At 38.0% G+C, this 22,530-nt stretch overlaps 1 protein-coding gene across 5 annotated transcripts; it reads right to left on the reverse strand.

The window, feature by feature from the left end:
* Positions 1–1,428: 1,428 nt before the first annotated feature.
* On the reverse strand, positions 1,429–22,421 carry LOC124164025. Of its 5 annotated transcripts, none has more exons than XM_046541177.1 (6): positions 22,140–22,421; positions 21,961–22,071; positions 21,611–21,799; positions 21,354–21,469; positions 21,201–21,278; positions 1,429–1,744 (listed from the first exon to the last, which is right to left on the reverse strand). In XM_046541177.1, exons 1-5 carry the CDS (start codon positions 22,280–22,282, stop codon positions 21,238–21,240), a joined length of 600 nt encoding a protein of 199 aa, XP_046397133.1. In that variant the 5' UTR covers positions 22,283–22,421; the 3' UTR covers positions 1,429–1,744; positions 21,201–21,237. The 5 variants fall into 5 exon arrangements, with proteins under 5 accessions (XP_046397133.1, XP_046397132.1, XP_046397134.1 ...); XM_046541176.1 differs by having other exon boundaries at positions 1,429–1,747; XM_046541178.1 differs by lacking the exon at positions 1,429–1,744 and adding an exon at positions 1,775–1,793.
* Between the last annotated feature and the right edge of the window lie 109 nt (positions 22,422–22,530).

Consider the following 22,530-nt stretch of genomic DNA (forward strand, 5'->3'; position numbering starts at 1 on the left):
TCATTGATGAAAGAAAGGAGGTGGCAATAGGCTAAAGATATTAGTCTAATGGGGCAGATATTCTTTCAGTAAGTAAATTGAGGCTGGAAACGATGAGTCGGCCTGGGCTGCTGGGTTTATGAATTTTGGGGAGAAGATTAAACTTAGGTGTTTTGAAATCAGTGGGTTTTCGCGCCATAGGGAGTCCTACACGATAATCACCACTCGCTTGGTTTGTTATTTGTTGCGTGCCTGTGTCAGCGAGTATGTAATTGTTTAAAGTTATTGTTTTGCTGTTGTTGGCTGTGAACGTTGGAGTTGTGAATGTGTTGTCGTGCAGGAAAGGTCTCAAGCCGACACTGCCTGAGGAAGCCATCAACGGGAGCCTGACATTCAGGTGAATGATGATTTGTATAGTGTGGGACTCCCAGCACACATACAGTCCACTATTAATACAGCAGACTCCCGATTATCCGGCTGCGGTTTATCCGGGTTGCGGATTATCCGTGCATGATTTTCACTTTTGCTCAATTTTTTCCACGATCTTTATAAGAAAAATCGGACGCAAAATCATCGGAATTACGGCATTAATGTTAGGATACACGGGACTTATTATTTCCGTTAGAATCCCCTTCGTAAAACGGAAGTTATCACGCGCTAGCGCATTCATGGGAGCACCGTGTTCCTGTTTTCCAAGCCTCGCAGTGCGCGACCGCGCTCCTTGATCACGGATACACGTCGTGCAGCAGTTGCAACACGGGCAACTAATGAAAGACGCGACTACGTGGCCAGGTGCCCGACAGTGTAGTTTCCGACGCAGAGCAGTGGTTTTGAAGCATTCGTGCAAACCACTCATCTGTATACGTGATCTCACAGCCACGGCAGTGTGGTTTTCGAAACCAGGCCTTACATGGACCATTGATAATACGAGTGCAACCATGTTATCGCCGCTAAAAATATCGCGAACTGACGAAGAAAGCTCTCAATGAGCCCGGGAAGCACTCTGAAATAACATCATAACTGCATAAATAATAATGTATTGTTTTTCTTTACGTAAACTATGAGTATTACAAGACATTTATGTGAAAGTTTGGATTATCCGTGTTTTCCGATTATTCGTGCCGTCTCTCCCCATCATTTGCCCGGATAATCGGGAGTGTACTGTACTATCGTATTGCATGCACAGCAGGATACAATAAGTCAATATCTAAGGGTGTAAGCAATTTTGCAGGAATTTTTTTGAGGAAGGAGGCCTCAGTGTGGGTGTTTCTTTTTCTGTCAATATGTTTAACCATCTCGTTTTAGAAAATTTTTTTCCAAAATGCAAAGTAAACTTTTAAAAATTACCACGATTAAAAAAGACCAAAAAACCCACTTCTTAGAAAGCTACACTCACAATAAAACTATTGTTCCCTCTTTGTTCTTTTACTTCCACATGATAGCATTGTCATCCTTTCTGCTTCCGGATGAAACCAGGTTTCGCTGAGCTTCTGCGCCACCCCCCATGGCTGGGGTGAACTGCCAGAAGGTGGCAGAGCTCCATTGATAGGAGAGGTGCTTGGGGGATGGGTTTGCCTGAATGGTAGGACTGCCTCCTCCTCCTCGAAAGAGCTGAAGCAGATGTACTTTTGGATCCCCGTCTCATTGCCAAAGTTATGCTCCTCCAGTGACTGACCTGCATATTGCACATCCTCCAGCCACAGGATCGGGTCAGCTTCCCATTCCAGGCCATCCACCATCAGCCAATACTATTTCCACCTCTCCGCTACTGCCCAGAGACCTGGGTTTGCCATGTCCAGCACATTTTTAATAATCTAAAAAAGAGAAAGAGAGGGGGATAAGAACAAAGAACAAAACAAGAAAAATATGGTAGTTTCCTTCATCAAAGAAAACGAAAGGCATTGATTGCGATTCCTTACCCACCATTAGTGTATTCATAATATACAAATTATTTGGTTTAAGAAATCCCAGTTTAGACAAATGGCAATGGTCAATTTTAACCGCATTTGAAGAAGTCCAGATTGGTGCCCATGCGATGCCTCTCTCCACGTGACGTTACAGGGACCCAGTGGCGGATATAGAAAAAACTCAAGGGGGGGGGGGGGCAACATATCTACATATCTTGACTTGTCTTTACTTTTATCGTAATAAAAGATCACAGTCAAGTCACACCCAAAGTATAAGGAAATTTTATCTAAAGTGATTATAAACATGTAAAAGACAATGCCATCTTATGATATAAAAAAGTTACAATTATGGTTTTGCAATGTTCGGCAATATGGGCGGACCCGCAAGGGGGGGGGGCGCGCGCCCCCCATCTGTATCCGCCACTGCAGGGACCTAGTTTCTAAACGAGCAGATAGGAGTTTTACATCGTCTGTGATTTCCAATACATGCATGAGGCACAGAGCTCAGGGAAACATCTTTTAATAATCATCTATTAAAATTGCCTAAGTTCGGAAAGTTTTCTTCGTTTGATAGGGTATTAATAATCCTTATTTAAGCCAAGTGCTACGTGCCCTCTGGGTACTTGGCTACCTGCTAGCAGCCTGCGTCATATCAGCGCTCAAAGCCTCGCCCCAAGGTCACCTCACGCAGCGACAGCTGGAACCAGAAATACGTCACATGGGCTTTTCCCAGCATTCCTACTTAGCCGTCGTGTTTTTGCAAGCTTGAAAATTTTCACTTTTCGTTTAATCGCGAAAAATAGATATCGTCATTCAAAAATCTAAGAGCGTGAAATGCATACTCCAGGAGTAATAATCTTCCAATTTAGGCAATAAAAAAATAATAGGAAACCACCCTATTGAAAACCCAATCCCAAAAGAAAGGTAAAAAATATATCCCTTCAATTAGTAAAGTCATGGGGGGGGGATATTTATGATCGGCATAATATCCTTCCTTGCTGTGGTAAAAGGAGAGCTATCTGGTTCATGAGGCATCTTCTTCACCTTCTGCAGGGGCTAAGGTTACAAGATGCACTGGTGCCACCACTCCGCCTCCTCTGGTGCCGCTAAGACGGGTCTAGGGGCATGTAGAGTATGCACGTGCAGCCAGAGTAATGCAGTGATTCGGAAAATGGAAGATTTCCCAAAATATGCTTAAATGTGTTGTAGTAAATCTGAGATCAGCCAGCTATGTCAAACTATGCCTTGGGATTTATACCTTTCACTTTTGAGAATGGCTACTTTGAGAATGGCACTTTGTATTACCATTTCTCTTAGACGATAAAATCCTACTCTCATCTTTCCTCATTCTTTTGACCAATGGCTTTTGAGAATGGCACTTTGTATTACCATTTCTCTTAGACGATAAAATCCTGCTCTCATCTTTCCTATATAATGCCATAGTTGAGATGCTGTGTCAGTCATGAGTCAACACACCACAATCATCACTCGGCACTGGCCACTCGTCTCTTATCAATGGTCAGTCACAATGTAGCCGTCAGTGGGAGTTGAAGCGCGGGCCATACAGCCAGTGCTACCTAAGCGCTACCTACCATCCACCCATGCCATCACCAGTGGCTCCTCTCATTCCCGACCGAGACAGTGGTAGCATCATAAATTTTGGCCATTCTAGATGCACATATTCATTATTTGATTTGTGTTCATTGAAATGATTTGTTGGGAATGGGAATGAACTTTGGGTAAAGACCTTAAGTATTTGTGGGTCGCTTCCCGACAACAAGGGAACAGGAACCCACTTTAGACAATTATCCATAGGGGACATTAAAGATGATTGAGCCAATGTATGCACTTCAAGATTAATTATTGGCATTTTTTCTGGGCAAACTCATCTCTTATATTCCTCCAAAATATTTAGCAATTGTTGACTGGAACTTTCCTGAAGTTTCATCAATTAACAGTAGAAATTTTGATTTCAATAATGATTACACTTCGTACTATTCCTTAAGGTTACAAAAAATAACCATTACGGGCACACAGACTCCATAATGTGAGCAGAGATCTACTATTTTCATGATTCTGACACTCAAGTCTTTACCTAATACATGAATACTTCAATGGGAATTGCTTTTCTTGGAGAAAAAATCAATGACTACAGTTCCAAGTTACCATGCTTAATGGAATACCAATAGACTTTATCCTTGTAACAAACATTGTAGTTCATCTATGCAAGAATGACAATTTAAGCCATATCTCAACTCATGTCGCTTGATTATGGAATATTTCAATTTAGTTGCAATGAGAAGGTACTAATCTCGAGTCTAATCTATGCAGAAACATCGAAATTTTTAAAGAAGCTTTTTAAACGTCTATCAAATTGTAGTTTGTAATAATCAACATCAAAAGCCAAAATATGGTAGTCTTTCTTCTATCAATAATTTGCATCTAATACACTTCGTGTGAATTTTAAGAAGTAGTACAAACCAACAATGCATTTTCCTAACCAATTGCCTCATTTGCATGCATAAAAGGGCTATTAGTATTTCCTGTTTGGTTGGCAAGATTAAATGAATCATTCACAGTTTGAAAGTGTTGACCATGCAAAATTAGGTACTATCTCAGCACTTGCTTGTGCTTTTAAAAAATTGTACCAGGCAAAATAACTCTGCCACAAATGCAATCTCATCCTTGTGGCTACAAGCAATTATCACAGCTCAATGAAACAAAGGAAGTTCTTCAATGAATAGGATATGCTTCTCAGTGATTTCCCAGTCAGAATAACATAATTCTGAGCATTTATCTCAATAGCAAATTTTTAAATGCCCATGACTTTCATAAGCACATGAGTAAATTGAAGCTGTGGGTTTTGAAATGTTTTGCTACTAATTCACATTCTGAAATTGTTGCCAAAGAGATAGCTCTTGATGACCATGAAGGTCGTGAGAGAAGCATGGGTAATGGGGGATGCAGGACCAATCAGCTGACAATGAGTGTGGCTCGCATGCACCCAACACAGCATTAATGGGGAGTATGCGGCTAGGGAATGGTTATTGCACGCGCACTTTGTCTGGTGAATGAAACTTGCAACCGCGTGGGTTGATTCCTATGCCATTGTCAATGTATCTCCCTCTATTATCATATAGTAGCGCTAGACAGTAAAATCTGTGTGGAGATCAATAACTGAATGTGCCTCTAAGTAACAAGAGATCAGTCATCGAAAAATACACTTTAGTCACAGGAAATTAATTACATTTCTGAGGGTCTGGTGCAGGGGGTTAACTATGGGGGGGATGAGAGTGATAGATCCCCCCCCAAAGCCTCAGAGAAATTAAAGAAATATTTAAAACCATTCTCTAGTTCTGGCACATAATAACCACATCTGCTTAAAGTTAAAGATCATTTATCAATGTCATTGCAATGAGACGAGTCGCTGAATGCTGACCAGTGACTAACTCCCATACCCCCTGTTGCCTGAGAGATGATGATCAACCCCCAGGCCTATTATATATATTGTAGGTCTATATTACTAGTAACCCAATTAGTCTGATTTTCACATGAAAGGGAATAAAAAGAAATTTCCTACACTGCCATGTAGATATAATACGAAATAATAAGCTTCTTTAAGTTCCCAAGCTTTCTTCGTTCAATGTGCTACCACCTTATGTACATATATTATGTATTGAATGCAATGAACTCAGGGGATGGCAATCGCAGTCATGACGTGGTGATTCCAGTTTTTTTGGGACGACCTGTGAGGGCTAACCCAACGGTTTCTGTGCTAAGAGGCCATCTCTCTTTTCTACTCCTTGTATCTGTCCTCTGTGGCAGCCTTTTCAAAATTTCATTTAATACTCCCGATCTTCAAGGACATAAAATAATAAAGTTTGGACAAAAATGTGTGATTATAATAGTCTGAAAAAATTAATCTCAAAATGGGTGAGACTGTACAATCGTGTTGTTGATACTCGCTCAAAGCTCTCGTTTAATTAAGCTCAAATATTAGCCCTGATGAGGTTCTCTTCATCTTCAAGATATCAAAGAGTCAATCACATTTGTCTTAACGGTAAACCCAGTACAAAGAGCATTGCAAAATGTTTGTCAGAAAAATGTATGTTTCCATTCGCTAGTTTCCTATTCAAACCTTGAATCTTTTACATGTATTCTATCATTGAAAGGTTGTCCATTTTCCTGTGTTCACTGTATTTCTAAGTTTTTAAACTATGAAGAATAGTAAAGGTGACATATTTTTCTTCCAATACTTCCCAGGCTTCAAGTATGCGAGTGCAGTCACAGATATCTTCACGGTGTGTACCACTTATGTTCTGGACCAACAAATTTAACGCTTTCCAGTTTAAGCCACACTGTTCTTGACTTAGACCATCTTCAGGAATATATTAGTAGCCGGAGTCAATTCCCATCCAATAAGTTTTATCAATGAGAAGTGCACACACAGTTTCCACGTGAAATAATTATCCTTTCCGAATTTTGTATATCTGTCACTATTTTATTTTCATCTTTTTATAAGCCATTTTTACATTCTTATCATCGCCATTTCCATGTTATATATCTTTCAACTTCTTCCCAATGTTTCCAAATCCTTTTCCTGCATCAATGGTCTTCTTTTATATCTCTGGGACAGGTAACTTTACATATCCTTGGCATCGAGGCCCGTCACCTCTAAAAAATCTCAATGCCTTAGGTGCTCTTTTTACTCTTAAGATGGCTACCACAACAACAATAATCACATCTAATATACTTTTTAAACAAACAACTATTAGTTGTTAAACATTAGTTGGTATTGGTACAACCAATAACAACTAATACCCGGCACACATTTTATATTTAATTTTTAACAGATCACACTCCAATACCGAGAAGACTCCATGGGTCTTTACGATCATGGGTGTGTTATTGTTGGAAAATAATAATCGCCAACTATTTCCAGTTCTCCTGTTTATCAGGAACAAGCCACACAACTACACTGGTAGATTTTCACAATCAGACCCCAGGAAGAGGGGAAGGACGGAAGGAGAAATGAAAGGGGGAATCAGGGAATATAAGGAGTAGGGGTACTGGATAAGTGGATAGAGGAGACAAAGGAACCGGAATGTAAGGTAGAAGAAAGAGCAAGTAAACTATTTTGCAGTTGAAAACTGTTTTACTGATCTCTCTTTCAAACTATGCAATGTCAAAGAACTAAATTTGATATACTTACGAGTGCCATGGGAAAGATTAATTCCATTTTGCTAAACATCTCCTTGACATGGGCCACAATAGTGACTTCATCCCTACCATCTTAAGGCCTGGTTACACGGTACATTAACTATTAAGCTACTAACGCCGGAAATATTCAGCAGTATGTTTCTTTACCCAGGAGTCAAATGCTGGAAATATCCGTCATAGATTTTCCTATGCAGGCAAACCAATGCAGCTCCTTGCTCTCCCCCTTTTATGACGGTGGCGTGTACGCAAAGTCTTAGTTTTGGAAACTAACACACCAGGAGTTAGGCCTTAGGACACTGAAATCCTGGAGTAAGTATCCAGACCCTTGTTTTATGTAACCCTGCTTTGATGTCAGGGACTGTAGTTATACAATTGTTTATTCAGCCATTTTTCAAAATAAATATTTGGTCCTTTCTAAACAAAATATAAACAAAGAATTGAATTCCTTGTCTACTGAGCAGCATTTGCAATTTTTAAACTAAGTCTACCATAAATATTAACTGATATCACAATTCGAGTATAAATATAATACCAACACACTTAAATAAATAAAAGATCGTAGCAGTTTTCCACATGAATCTTGTGGAAAAGTGCTATGATCTCTTATTTATTTAAGTACGCTTAACTTCCACCAATTGAAGCCAGAATCTGTTGAACTTATAATACCAACACTTGATAATGCATACCAAGCATAGTATATTCAATATTTTGCTGTAAAATTTGTTGAATTTAATTCAAATATTCTTTTGATTGACTTCCTATAAAGTTTATTTTCCTGTTTTGTCGCCATAAAATAATATTTCCCATTCTTCTTTCACATCCGGGCTTTGGACGTGCACAGGTCTCCATCCTCACTCTCGTTCCAGGTCAAAATCTCCAAAATATATTGATCCATTTTGAATCTCTCCTCCACATTCTATTCAAAGTCTTCAATTTACGTGCTAGCAACAATCCATGTAGCTAATGCTAATAAGCAAATCATAATTTGACCGCAAACCCATGCTGCTGGTAGGGTTATAACCCAGAAAGGTGGGAGTCGTACTACCGTTGGAGTCCACGATAAAGCGGAGTCCACACTAGGAAGGGTCGACCAAGGTTGGAGATGAAAGTGTGTGATTACCTCTGAGACCCTTCTTAGCAAATGTCATACAAACATGCAGTGTAATGGGAGGATGGAAGAGTCTCTTAAAGCTCAGATAACTTCACTATCAAAAAACAAAGGGTCAACATTAACAAGTTAATGCATGAATTCATGAATGATTTTGGTGGAACGGAAAAGAACGCGTATGAATGCATGAACTACAGTAGAACATGTTCTATTTTCTGTTCATGCGCTCGTGCAAGTTGGGAGGTACCAGCGTGTATTTTCGTGTTCATTCACGTATTAACCTGTACGTGATAATGTATTGTGTAAAAAGACCTTTACGCTTTGAAAAGAAAGGATGCAGATTGGATATCCTCGAGGAGTTGGAAATTTTAACCCACTGTGAATCAAACCTCGTTAAAGACCACCTATATCCTTCTTGCTCCCCCCTCCTCCACTTTCCTACTTGTTGATTCAACCCTCCACCCTCTCCTCCCACCCAGAGTGACGCCTACCCAAGGACCAATCCCAATCACCACCTGCCCTTAACCACTACCCCCTCAGTACCTGAAATTTTCAATGCCCTCTCACTCCACTTTAACCCAATACGATTCATAAGCTTCCAATTATCTGGGGTAATGATGGGGAGGGACAGCACAAATAATCGGAAAACATGGATAACCCAAATTTTCACTTAAATGTCTTGCAGTGTTCATAACTTACCTAAAACAAACAATTTATTATTATTTATGCACGAAAGATCCACAGAGAAAATATCATTCGCCTTGACCGGGATCTTGTCCGGTAGTGTCCGAAAATATCCACAGGGAAGAATGACGCCTTGGTAGCTTAACGGCTTAAGTGGCTAAAGCACTCGACCGGAAATCGGGGGATCCGGGTTCGTATCCCGGTCAAGGCGAATGATTTTTTCTCTGTGGATCTTTCGCACAATTGTGCATTGCGGGTAACTCCCGTTAAAGTTATCACCGCGGCTAGTCCCGGTATACTTTGAACTATTATTTATGCAGTTATTCTGTTATTTTAGAGTGCTTCCCGGACTCATTGAGAGCTTTCCTCACCAGTTAGTGATCTTTTTAGCGGTGATAACATGGTTGTACTCGCGAGTAAACTTCTCTCAGGTTTCCCACCGGGTTAAAGGCTTCATAATGGCGGACGTTTCGAGCTCCGACTCGGTGCTCGAAACGTCGGCCATTATGAACCCTTTAACCCGGTGGGAAACCCGAGAGAAGTTTACTCACATCATTCGCCGGGAAAGCATCAAATCTTTCTTCATGGTTGTACTCGTATTATTAATGCTCCATGTAAGGCCTGGTTTCGAAAACCACACATCCGTGGCTGTATGATCACGGATACAGAAAAGTGGTTTACGCGAATGCTTCAAAACCACTGCTCAACGTCGGAAACTACACTGTCAAGTACCACGCCACGTAGTCGCATCTCGCACAAGTCGCCTAGGTTGCAACTGCTGCGGGACGTGTATCCGTGATCACGGAGCAAGGTTGCACACTGCAAAGCTTGGAAAACAGAAAGACAGTGCTCCCATGAATGCAGCTGGCACGAGATCGCTTCCGTTTCACGAAGGTGATTCTAACGGAAATAATAAGCCCAGTGTATCCTAGCATTAATGCAGTAATTCCGATGATTTTGCATCTGATTTTATTTTTTTAAATAAAGACTGTGGAAAAAATTGAGCGAGAGTGATAATTATGCAAGGATAATCCGTAACCTGGATAAACTGCAGCCGGATAATCGGGAGTATGCTGTATCCTTATGCAGATTTAGGGGAGGGGCACAAGTGTATGTGCCCCCTCTGACCCCAGATGCTTAAATAACAAGATTTTTAATATGGTCCCATCATGTATCATTATTTGCATTTCATTTTGTGTACTATGCAGCCTCAATCATTGGAGCCTTGAGCCCAAGTCAAGACAACAGATTTGCCGGTCATTGGTAATAGGGTAGTTTCCTTCATCAAAGAAACCGAAAGGCATTGATTGCGATTTGTTACCCACAATTACTGTATTCATAATATACAAATTATTTCGTTTTAGAAATACCGGTTTAGACGAATGGCAAAGGTCTATTTTTATCCTCATTTGAAAAGGACCAGATTGGCGCCCATGCGATGCCACTCCACGTGACGTCACAGGGACCTAGTTTCTATAGGAGATGATAGGAGTTATACATCGCCTGAGATTACCAATGCATGCATGAGGCGCAGAGCTCAGGGAAACATGTCTTAATAATCACCTATTAAAACTGGCTAAGGTTGGAAAGTTTTCTTCGTTTGATAAGGTATTAATAAACCTTTTTTAAGCCAAGCGCTACCAGCCAGCAAGGTACTCAGCTACCCTCTAGCATCCTGCGTCCTATCAGCGCTCAGAGCCTCGATCAAGGTCACCTCACAAGGCGGGAGGGGGAACCAGAAATACGTCACATGGAGAGATTTCCTTACCCGTCGCGTTTTCGCGCGCTTGAAAATTTTCACTTTTCATTTAATCGCGAAAAATAGATATCGTCATTTAAAAATCTAAAAGCGTGAAATACGTACTCCAGGAGTAATAATCTCCCAATATAGGCAATAAAAAAATAATAGGAAACCACCCTATTCACTACTAGTCTGCACTAGAAAAAAAACAACATCCAAGTGGGAAAGGGGCTCATGGGAGGACGATCATGAATGGCCTGCAAGAACAAACCATCCCTTACAACTCAGTTACATTCTATTCGTTGCTGGTTGTTACCTTCCACTGCATGCATGAAAAATGACAGATGATCATTTGAATAGACTTGCTTCAATGCATATCCATCAAGACATTTTATCAAAAATTAACATTAGTGAAGAATTGGACATCTTTAGTAGGAAGCAGATAGCAAAACTGTCCACATTATGTTGGTAACTTATTCAAAATTTCATATTAATAACTTTTATATTATAACAACAAGTATATATTGAACAGTAATTGTTGTACATTGTTTTAATCCCAAATATGGGAAGACCATTTGCCTGTCAGACCCTTGTTGCCCCCCAAAAAAAAATTCTGGATCCACCCTATTATCCATCTCCATTCTCCAGAGCTCTTTACTTCTATATTGTCATAAACAATGGTCGGAAAGAATTAAACACCACATGGAAATAGCAGTTTTAATTCCTTAAACTTCTACAATGAAGGAATTCCACCTAGTCATGCCCCCTACCGTAACTTATATTACTTTGATATATGTACTTTATTTCCAGAAATTTTATCTCACCGCTCAGTGATAATTTGGCCAGCTTCAGAATACATACTGTGTTCTCTTTGAACTGAGCTCTCTATGGAACAGAGTTCTAGAGGCCCACGGATGACAGTCGCACAGAGGCATGCCACACAAAGAGTGATTTGTGCTCAAAGGGGAAGTCACACATGGAGGGTCATTTACAACTCCTTGAACATGACTGGTGTACCAATCCGTTCTTTTTATGGAGTGTGCTAACTTGATCACATAGTACCCATGACTAGTCACAACAAAGTTTTCCTATTTCCCTGATCCATTTCAAATACTCTACTTTTCCCTCACCCATAAGAACCACGTAATATCATCTTAGGAAGTGACAATAAAGTTTTACTCCCTCTTTCTCGGTCTCTTCTTCATAATGACTCTATAGAAAGTAGAGCTGTGTCGTTCATGAATGAATCGTTCATTTTGAACGGTTCATTGGCATGAACCGAATGAATCGAAATACGCTCCTCGTTCAAAGGGTTCATAAAGAATCGTGTGGTTCATGAAGAATCAAAGAATCATTTAGAATCGAAGAATCATTTAGAATCGAAGAATCATTTAGAATCGAAGAATCATTTAGAATCGAAGAATCATTTAAGAATCGCAGATTCGTTTAAGAACCGAAGAATCATAAGAATTGAAGAATCATGTAAGAATCGAAGAATCATTTGAACAATCGTCGGAGTCACGGCGAGTAGACTTGTAGGTGAGGGGGGGAGAAATTCGCGGCGAAGCGGGGTTGCGCCGCTACCCCGGCCACCGTGGCGTGGCAATCGCGTGACGTCAGGCTAACAGCCAATCGGAATTGACTGCCAATGTCGTCTGCATATATTGCTGTATTTACGTATTACTTAATATTTTTTCTTATTTCCTTTAACCAGCGCGAATTTAGGGACAGGATTTTGTAGGGATCTTATAAGGATAGGGGTATTACTGCTTCAAATAAGTAAAAAATCCAATTACGCTTCAAAAGCCTTTATTTTGAGCTGGTGTCTGTACATGAAAAATCGTTATTACAACAGAAATTATTCTTTAACAAGCAGGACAGGAGTCCACAAAATTCACACGTAAAGCGGATAAGGATTAGTTTGTAAGAATTAATTGGAACGAAACTCCCACGTACCACTCGTACGTTCTACCAGTCTAAACTAACATTGTAAAAAGTTAGGAACGCTCAAATCAATAAACATGGGTTACAACCAACACACATTAAAATAATATTTATACATTGAAAATGTAGTCATTATATTAACAAATAAGCTTCCACCATAACAATTAATGTACAAAATTGTATTGTAAATATCAGGCTATATACCATAATGTGTACTACAGTATAATGTCCTACGTTTGATGCAATATAATTAAATTAGAAGTTGAAACGAAAACCAAATACTGTTTCACAAACTTTTTATTTGCTATCAAGACAAATTGTCTTGGTAATGACGTTGAAACTAGTTGATAGCATTAGTAAAATAAGACATTGCAATATTTCCACTGAGTTTTATTATGACACTACGTGTTCCGTCGTTACAAACAACGTTAACAAGTATGGCCAAGCAACACCTGATAATGTTGTTTGTAATGACGAAATGTTAGTGTCATAATAAAAGTCAGTGGAAATATTGCAATGTCTTATTTTACTAATATTAAAACTTCCACCATATCGTGCCCAACATCATACAAGATAGTTGATACCAAATAAAAAGTTTTTGGAACAGTACTTGGTTTTTGTTTCACCATGAATATTTCATCATTCTACTAAGTAACGCCCAAATCAGTTGAGTTTAAATGAGAAGGCTTCAGACATATTGGTAAGGGTGGAAATCAAATTGGAAATGGGAAGAATTCACTCAGGCAAATGATTCTCGGTAGCCTACTGAACCCGGTCGGCTACAGATGATGTTTGGTTGTCAACCAAATCGGGATTGTTACTGACGATTTTTAGTTGCCTACCTACCAAACATAGTAGGATGTTTCAAAAAGCATATAGCCTACTGTAACCGGTTGGAAAAATTTTCAGCTGCAGTTATCCATTCATATCTCAAAGTGCATTCGTATCAATGAAAAGTAACAAAGTGAATCTTTCCTATTTCCAATTTGGTTTCCACACACACTATTATGGCTGAATCTCTCAAATGTACTTATCATTCATCAAACTTAGGAGATTATACTGCACTGTACAGTGTAGAGTACGATGAACAGAAAACCACTACTAATCCATGGTATCTCATTCCAGTTTTTAATCCATATTGCACAAAATTAGTAATGAAATCAAAATTTCTAAACACAGGAGAAATTACTGTAGTGAAAGGGATGTTATTACATATCACTTGAATTGAGGTGACTTTTGGAGTTGAAGTAAAGCCAAGGTACAAAACATATTATTATGAAAATATCTTACCATTGTCAATAATGTCATATGATTTAAGACTCCCTTACAAATTCAAATGTTTTTTGCTGTTAGGATTATGTACATATGCAGTAAAACCTCTATGCAGTGAACCTCTTTACATCATAAACCTCCACACTTCATACCACCCCTGCGGTCAGTTTTACATGTAAATTTATAGGCAAACCTCTTTGTAGTGAATCTCATAAAATACTTATCATACCAAGGAGATACTCCCGAGACAGCCTAACTACCTCCAAACATCAAATTGCCCATATTTTGGTCCCCTCCATTGCGATGTAAAGAGGTTTTACTGAATAATTGAGGATCTTAGAAACCAAGAAAGATAAGTGCAATTAATTACCAAGAATTATCAGCTATTATGTAAAAAAATTGCACTAGTCCCCCTAGGCTTCTATGGTCCTCATTTGTTATGTAAAATGAATGACTAAATGAATTAATCTAAAAAATCTTTACACGTGAGAATACAACTCAAAGCAAATTAGCAGTAGGAACACTCGTGTATTTAAAAATGTTGACTGCAGTAACTTTTCAACAGTCTGACTGAACTATTAAATAAAAGCAAACAAAACAATGAGGTGGGAATGGGAAAGATTTTTCTGATTACAGAAAAACCCGACTCTCTGTCTTACTTTGAAATTTGATTAATTTACCCAGCCTTAAATATTTATTTATTTCAAAGGATGGAAAAAATACACTTTTGCATTCAAAAGAATCCTAAGTCTGGAATAATGAACAGTAGTCTCCATGTAAACTTACTAGGAATTTCCAAATTAATCAATTTTAGGGGCGTACAATCCACATTGAAATCATGTAAAACTCAAGGTCGGAAAATGTCAGAAAATTGCAAATGCCCTACTACATGCTTCAAAATTTCCATTAAAAGCTGTCCAGATTTGCCAAAGCAGTATCCACTCCTTTGTTTGAAAAATGTTTTTGAGTGACCTCAAGTGTTTAGGGTGGTAAAACATTTATCCTTGTGCATTTCTTATGGAACAACCGTTTTGGTTACCAAAAATCGAAGGCAGCATTTCTTTACTACCTCCTTTAGGCAAGTTTCATTTGAGATATGAAGTTATAATTTTCACATTTATGCTGACAAATAGATGAGATTCACTTGTCTAGCAATCCATTTCTTCCCACGATAATATCTCCCTTGATAAATGCAGTTATACTGATTAAATAATTCATATTCCCCCAACATCAATAAGGACATAGGTATTTACTTCCTAACCATAAATACCAAGGGCAGGAAACAGTAATCTCATCTTCTGAAATCCATCACTTAGAAAACCAGATTATCAATGCACTAGATAATAAAATGGAAGTTGCTACAATATTTTTTGATTTCTCAAAAGTTTTTAACACTGTGGACCACCAATTGATACTCAATAAACTTGACTTGATGGTTTTTGTGTCATAGCTAATTTTGATTGAAACCTACTTGTCGGACCATATTCAATTTGTCATTACATCAGGAAATGGTGTAACTTTCATTTGCCTGGGTACAGGCCTGAAGCAAGGAGTTCCATTAAGCTCCTTCCCGGTGCCTATCCTATCACTTTCAGACATAAATGATCATATAAATAGTTTTCTACAAATAAATGGTTCCAATCCATTCCCTAAGCTGTTGACACCAATATTGTTCTCACAGCAACAATAATTTTGGAGAATTGAAAGAAAAATGCAAAAAGTGAGTCATACTTTCTCTACCTATCTCATTGAATACATTGGAGTTCCTCGTCTCAGACAATGGCCATTTTTATAGATCAAAAAAAGAGGCATTTAGGCTATGAATTTTTAAAAAACATGATGCCCTTTACTGTCCTCTGTTCAAAAAGTTGGCTGTATTACCACTGCCATGCAAAAATTAGAGGTTTTGGTACTCGTTGTCTTTAAGTAATGGTTATTTTATTAAAGTTGGTAGCAAAAACTGTAACTACTGTTTTCACTAATATTTCTCATATCTTGCTCACTAAGGGTGAGGCCTTAAGACAAAGTTTCATTACACTTCCCTAAAAGACAGAGAAAAGAATGTCTCATATGATACAAAGAAATAATATCTCCTTCATCTTACACAGAAAACAGTATGTTTATACATATCTTGAATGGTATTCCCATCGTTGATTGTTGAAATAAATCAGGCCATTATATGTACCGAATAATTTTGTAAGGTGTGCTAAGAATGTTGGCTATGTTGTGTAATCTGACTGATGTGTTCTATTGAATCTTGGTGCATGAGCAATTAAACAGACTAAATGAGTAACAGGGAAAGATACTTTCCAAAAAACCATACCATACAACTTTGTGAAAACATCAGGAGAGGTACAGGCTAATGCTTGGTCAGAGAAATGCAAATTGTCAGAGAAATGCAATTTGATAAATAAAATATATAACATAATATAGAAATACCCACTATAGAGACTGCACAGAATTGGCGAATCACAAATATATAAACTTTTTCAATACCTTCTTCCTAAAATTCCAGATGCTGACATTTATCATGCAAGAGGCCACAAGATTTCCATTCGAGTTCTTCTGTTGGGCACTTCCATTAAAGCTGCAAAACTGCTTTATGAATTGAACGATTTCTGCAGTCACACTCACACCTTAATCAATCCACCCTGCAATAGACAGTAAAAATAACATGGATGTCTCCCTTACTAAATTTATCTATTTACAGTTTCTCAAATCTGTATGAAATCATACTCACCTAACCGAACAAAAATGTCCAAATGGAGAAGACAGTAATCGACAGAATGCATGGGCGGCAAGGCTCCCTTTCATTTTCTCTCTTCACCTAGGATTAAAAGTAGAGGTGGATATCTTGGGGAAGTGAACGATATTCCCAGTGTCTTCTACTCAGATTCTTTAGTCTCCTCATTGTGGGTCTATTTTCCAACCCTTGTAATAGCTACACCACCAACTGTCATCTACAACAAAATTTATAATTAATTATGGTTATTTACATAATACTGACAATTTTGAAGTATTTGCTAATGTTTATACCTCTTCTTTATTGTCATATTCCATGAACATGTTTCGTGGGCACTTCAGGAGATATGGAGGGTCATCGATGGTGAACATTTTTTCACCCGCAAATCTGAAATAAAGATAGGATATCTTTGCCAAAGTGTTGGAGGAGTAGAAAGGACTATCTTCATAGGGATTACTCATCACGCCAGCTTCCCTAATATAAGGGTACTCCCGTGGAAAATTATCTTATAGTGAATGACTGTCTCTCGCATGGAAGAAAATAATGCCCTAATAGTACTTAAGTCCCCACCCTTTGCACTTGCATTAACCCCGTCATAACACCATTTACAGCACATATATAGCATGACACTAATGAAAAAAATCCACAGATACTCCAAGGACATAAAAATATTATACGCTAAGTACGATATGTCACATAAAAACAGATTGTTTCATTAATTTTGAAAGTGAATTGGAAGAACAGAGATATACAGCGGAACCGCCGGACTCACCTACTGGCTTTCAGTGCATTAATGGCCAACTTATACTACAAGATTCTTTCACTTTGTACTTACAGACGTTCATTCCGAGGAAATGAATGCAATTTGATAGGGCTATCAGGAGTTTTCCGCGCGCCGTATCCAAAAGCATGACAACGTTGAGACGAAGGCATGTTTAGATTCAAACGATTACAAACGGTTTGCTGTTGTCTGCTAGTCGTTGCCGATTGGCTGTTATCCTGACGTCACGCGATTGCCACGCCACGGTGGCCGGGGTAGCGGCGCAACCCCGCTTCGCCGCGAATTTCTCCCCCCCTCACCTACAAGTCTACTCGCCGTGTCGGAGTAGTAGAAGTATAAAGGTCTTGAATTACTTCGCGGGCCGCGGATGACAATAGGTCTTTCTAGTCATTTAAGAGCAGTGGCGGATCCAGAGAGCCTCTAAATATTACCATTATATCTTGAGTTTTTTAATGCACTAATATATATAGAGTTAAAGAAAATAATAATTTTGTTCAGTTGTCGGGGAAGGTTTACTCCCAATCCCCCCCACGTTACCTAGGTTACCCCAGGTACCTAGCCCCCTTCTTGTCACAATCTTGAATCCACCTGCACTGGTTGAGAGTGAATATTCCATGAATTTCTCGCTTATTATATGGAACCTATGGGACTTAACGTTCTTCGTCCTCCGACAGTTGATAAATAAGAAAACACATCAATAGGAATATACTGAAAAATAGGAATTACTTAAATTCAATGAGACAAGAATAGCAATATTCCTTATTAAATGTTTTGTATAAGAACGGAATATCTAGGACGTATACTCGCTTGAGAGGTTAAATCTTAATTGCCTCTTCTTGAATTACTTCGTGAAACATTTTTTTTCTGTCACTATGGTTTCATTAACTAATTTTTTGTAGCATAATTGATTTCATTGCGGTAGCATCATGATCATTCTCTTTTGATGCTAAAAGGTTAAAAGCCCTCTGAGAGACTGACACATAATGTCAGGTGGCTCGGGCTTTAATTCTTTCTTTGAGCAGCTTAAGGTTCGTCGCTGAATTTTCATAAAATCACACTTTTCCTAGAGTTAATATGACAAAAGTTATGCCGTTTTACCCGTATGTTGTAGGGGTCTCGTGCGCCATGATGCCTAACAATATTGCTAACACCGCTGTCAGAGGTGTTGCGTGAGTTACCCGGAATAATTTCATGACCACTTTGCTCCCGATAAGTCTGTCTGTTTTTAGGGAAAATTTCTTTATGGTGTAACGCCAATTAATAGAATCTAATTTAATAATGAATCACCGAATATGAAGGAAACATGTTTAGTCGTATTTCTCGATTATTACCTTAAATTTTTATATGCATATATTCATGAAGATATTCTTACTAATAATTACATACATAATTATGTAAGTTCATGCGTACAGCCTTCAATGTTTTCGGTTAAATCTGGATTATTTCGCTTCATTGCAATCATTTGATTCACATTGTTCGTTTAGCTCGCAGAGTTCCTTCAGTTCACGTTGTTCATTTAGTTCGCAGAGTTCATTTTGTTCACGTTGTTCATTCGGTTCGCAGAGTTCATTTAGTTCACGTTGTTCATTCGGTTCGCGGTGTTCATTTGGTTCATGTGATTCTTTATGAACGACATGAAAGAACAGTTCATTCACATGAATAGAACCGAATGAATCGAATCACGGAAATGAACCGAAAATCCCACCTCTAATAGAAAGGTTCAACAAAATTGAGGTGGAACATGTATGGTCTCTTTTCAAGATAATTTGGATGAAATATGTTAATACAGAAAAAAACACAATGCTCTTACAAAAATCACACCAATTCCGTTCATAAGGAGTTTACCTTTCAGAAAATATAATTGTAATTTACAGAGTAAGGAAAGAAAAAGAGAATGAATGCAAATGACCCCCTTATCCTCGATATGGAACTTTACTATACCCTCTCCACACAGATGAAGGAGACAAAACAGCACATGAACGATCAACACTTTGCTCTTTCCTCATGGAAAATTTAAAATAGAACAATAGGTTTACTCTCCAATGTGTTTCATTGTTGATTAGGATACAGATTGGCCCATACTTTTCCATTACTAGCTCCATCGCCAATCCATGCTGCTTCTGGAGGTATTATTGGTAAAAACAATTGAAAGACAAAACCCTTTCACAGGTAAGTTGATGATGTTACGAACTCTTGCTGGAGTCACCATATCTCTTATTCTCCTGTCTTACTCATAGCCCGTTAGTGGTTCGTTGTTATTTACACTCTTATCGGCGACTGAATAAAATATTGATATATATCATATCAATGAAATATTCTTCATGAATTAGTCATTGAGCCAAAACTCTAATGACCACACCAACCCACTCAACTTGCAGGTGAAAACTTTTGAGCTTTTTGTGCTTTAAACTCATGAGAAAGTGGCTGAATCAGGGAGAACTTTTCATAGGAAACAAACCTTTTTTATGTAAAACTTGAAATTATAATGGGAGGGTCATATTTTGGATGCCTAACTCATTTGCCATTTGCAGTTTTCTAAACAGAGGCCATTATCTTTCATGTCTGCACAAAATCAATGATTCTCAATACTTCACCATAGATACCTGTAATATAAATTGGATTGTCTGAAAATAAGAAAGCCTTTATGGTTAAAAAAAATTCTTTCTTCACTCCAGCAAAATTTCCAGTTTGGGAAGGCCTTACCAAACAGATCATTACCTTTTACATTGGAAATACAATAACCTATCTTCACAGTTCTAGCTTCAAACATCTATTCATAGCATAACAAATTCCTTCCAAACAAAAAAAAATATCAAAAAGTGTAGACAGCAGAGATTCCCCAAAAACAGTCTTCTGCAGAGCTGCAGTTTTGTTAATACCCTGAGACACTAAATACAAAATAAAGAAGATATGAATGAATTTGGCATTTCCAAGATTCAATTAACGCTTCACAAGTATACCTACCCGAGAAAAACATTAATATTCCAGTATAAACTAAATTAGCACCTATTGACATAAACACAATCGAATTTAAACAAGGATTTAAAAAAAATTATAATCCAAAAAGAACGGCCAAAACTATTCAAATGTAACAGAATTCCTATCAGAGCCAGTAATCACTTCATAATTCCACATACATCCACTATTATTACCACAATATAATTTAATTAGTCTGTTTTGAACTAACGTAAGACAGGTAAGGAGATAGGAATTAGTCATAAGCATGACATCTAAAAAAGCTACTACTGATTTATATCAGTAAATACCGTTTAACTTTTTCAAGGCAGGTTTCGATTGAGCATGAGTTGCATATTATAATACTCATGCCTACTTTTCTTTAACTCTTGATATACCTATACTCCGTTACCCCCAAGATTCTGTCTCTCATCCCATCCCGTCTTTTTTTATCAAACATTCTTTCCATTATTATAGCCTCTAGTATTATTACTATTATCATCTTAGAACACGCTCCATCAATACAGGCTTTTATCAATCCAGCAATGACATACAACATGAGCAGACAAATATTATAACTTTTTCTTTAGTTCCAGATTGATACTTCATAAAGCTCTGAAAGAACTAGGATCACACTTCATAAGTCATTACCAAGGTGACCGTGATAACAGCTCGTAAAAATTGATGAAGGCATATTGGCAAATTACCAGCAGACAAATAAATTGCCAACAGAAATTTTTCCAGAATAAGTTTTCTCATAGGATAATCATGAAATTGTGTAACACCCCCTTACATAGAGCAGTACTGGTAAAGAAAGAATAACTCCACCGTATTCTAGTTTTTTTCATATTTAATAAACAACATACCAGTGATAAAAATATTGATGCATTCCTGAACGTTTCGTCAAGAGTCATCTACAAATTTCTTAGTCATGGCTAGGACTCCTGTAAATAAAGCGACAATAGGTAAATTACATCCAATAATTAAATTCAATCGAAGATTAAAACAACAGCACTTACTTGCAATAAACAGCTCCCTATCTTCGGAATGTAAGTAATTTTTGCTGAGCTCAGAAGCTACCCTCTTATCATCTTCAGATTGAATTAGCATGATGATAGTGGAAAATTTTAAGTGTCTGTTCACATAATTAAGAAAGTCACATTTTTTGTTTTAAAAGGAATAAAAACGTCGACATGAGCAGTGAAAGCAGTTATCAGCGCACCAGCATCAATATAAACATGATTAGAGTAAGCTTGGTTCGATAATTAAAGGATACAATGCATTATAAAACGCTGAACAATCATCCACCCATTCCACCATTTCCAGTACTGATGGATACCTAGGGGTGCCACAACAAAGAGGATTCCGATCTTCTATCTTTCTCAAGTCCCCCATTTTTTCAAGACACTTCATTACATTTGCACGCTTCTTATCAAGAGCTAAGTTTTTCGCCTTACAATCTTCTCTGAAAATTTTTAATTGAACACATTAACGTCATTGCATGAATTATATGAGTACCTTTCAACAAACATCGTATTCAGGACCTAAATTGTTCAATGAAAATGTATATAGAAAATGTTCCCTTCTTCCGACTTAAGATCGAAACAGTGATTAAGGTAAACTCACATAATATTTTGTATGTCCACCACTTCTTCATCCATAGCATTTTCTATTTTGAATAAAAGGTTTTCCTTGATTCCGGAAATTCTTGCTATGGGCAATGTCCCCAGTTCCGCTCTGAAGAAAAATACGAGCCGTGTGAAAACGTTCAACAATACAAGGATTTCAAGTATTTAAAAACATACTTAGACACAGATCTATGCTGCTCTGCGAGACTTTTCAGCGAATCAATAGGCTTTGCAGTGGTTTTGATGAGTTGATCCATAAGAATATCATGCTTGCCAAGATAGTCAAAATATTCCTTCAACGATTTCAGAAGAAGTTCCATGAATGGACAAATAATGACTTGCGATATATATTCCTTAAGTTTTAAGCATTAAAACGTGCAAGTAGCTGTGGTGTCAATGGTATAGAAACAAAAATGTATATCTTTTAAGGAGTCGAAATGGAGTGAATGTTTACAATACACACGATAAACACGCATGGTCTTGAATTTGGCGCATTTCGACAGTCATTCCTCGAGTCAACTCATAGCGCCACGAGTGTTGATGAGTGAAACTAGAGGACATTACCCGC

Source organism: Ischnura elegans, chromosome 8 (assembly GCF_921293095.1).
Source record: "Ischnura elegans chromosome 8, ioIscEleg1.1, whole genome shotgun sequence".
In the NCBI taxonomy this organism is placed as follows: Eukaryota; Metazoa; Arthropoda; class Insecta; order Odonata; family Coenagrionidae; genus Ischnura; species Ischnura elegans.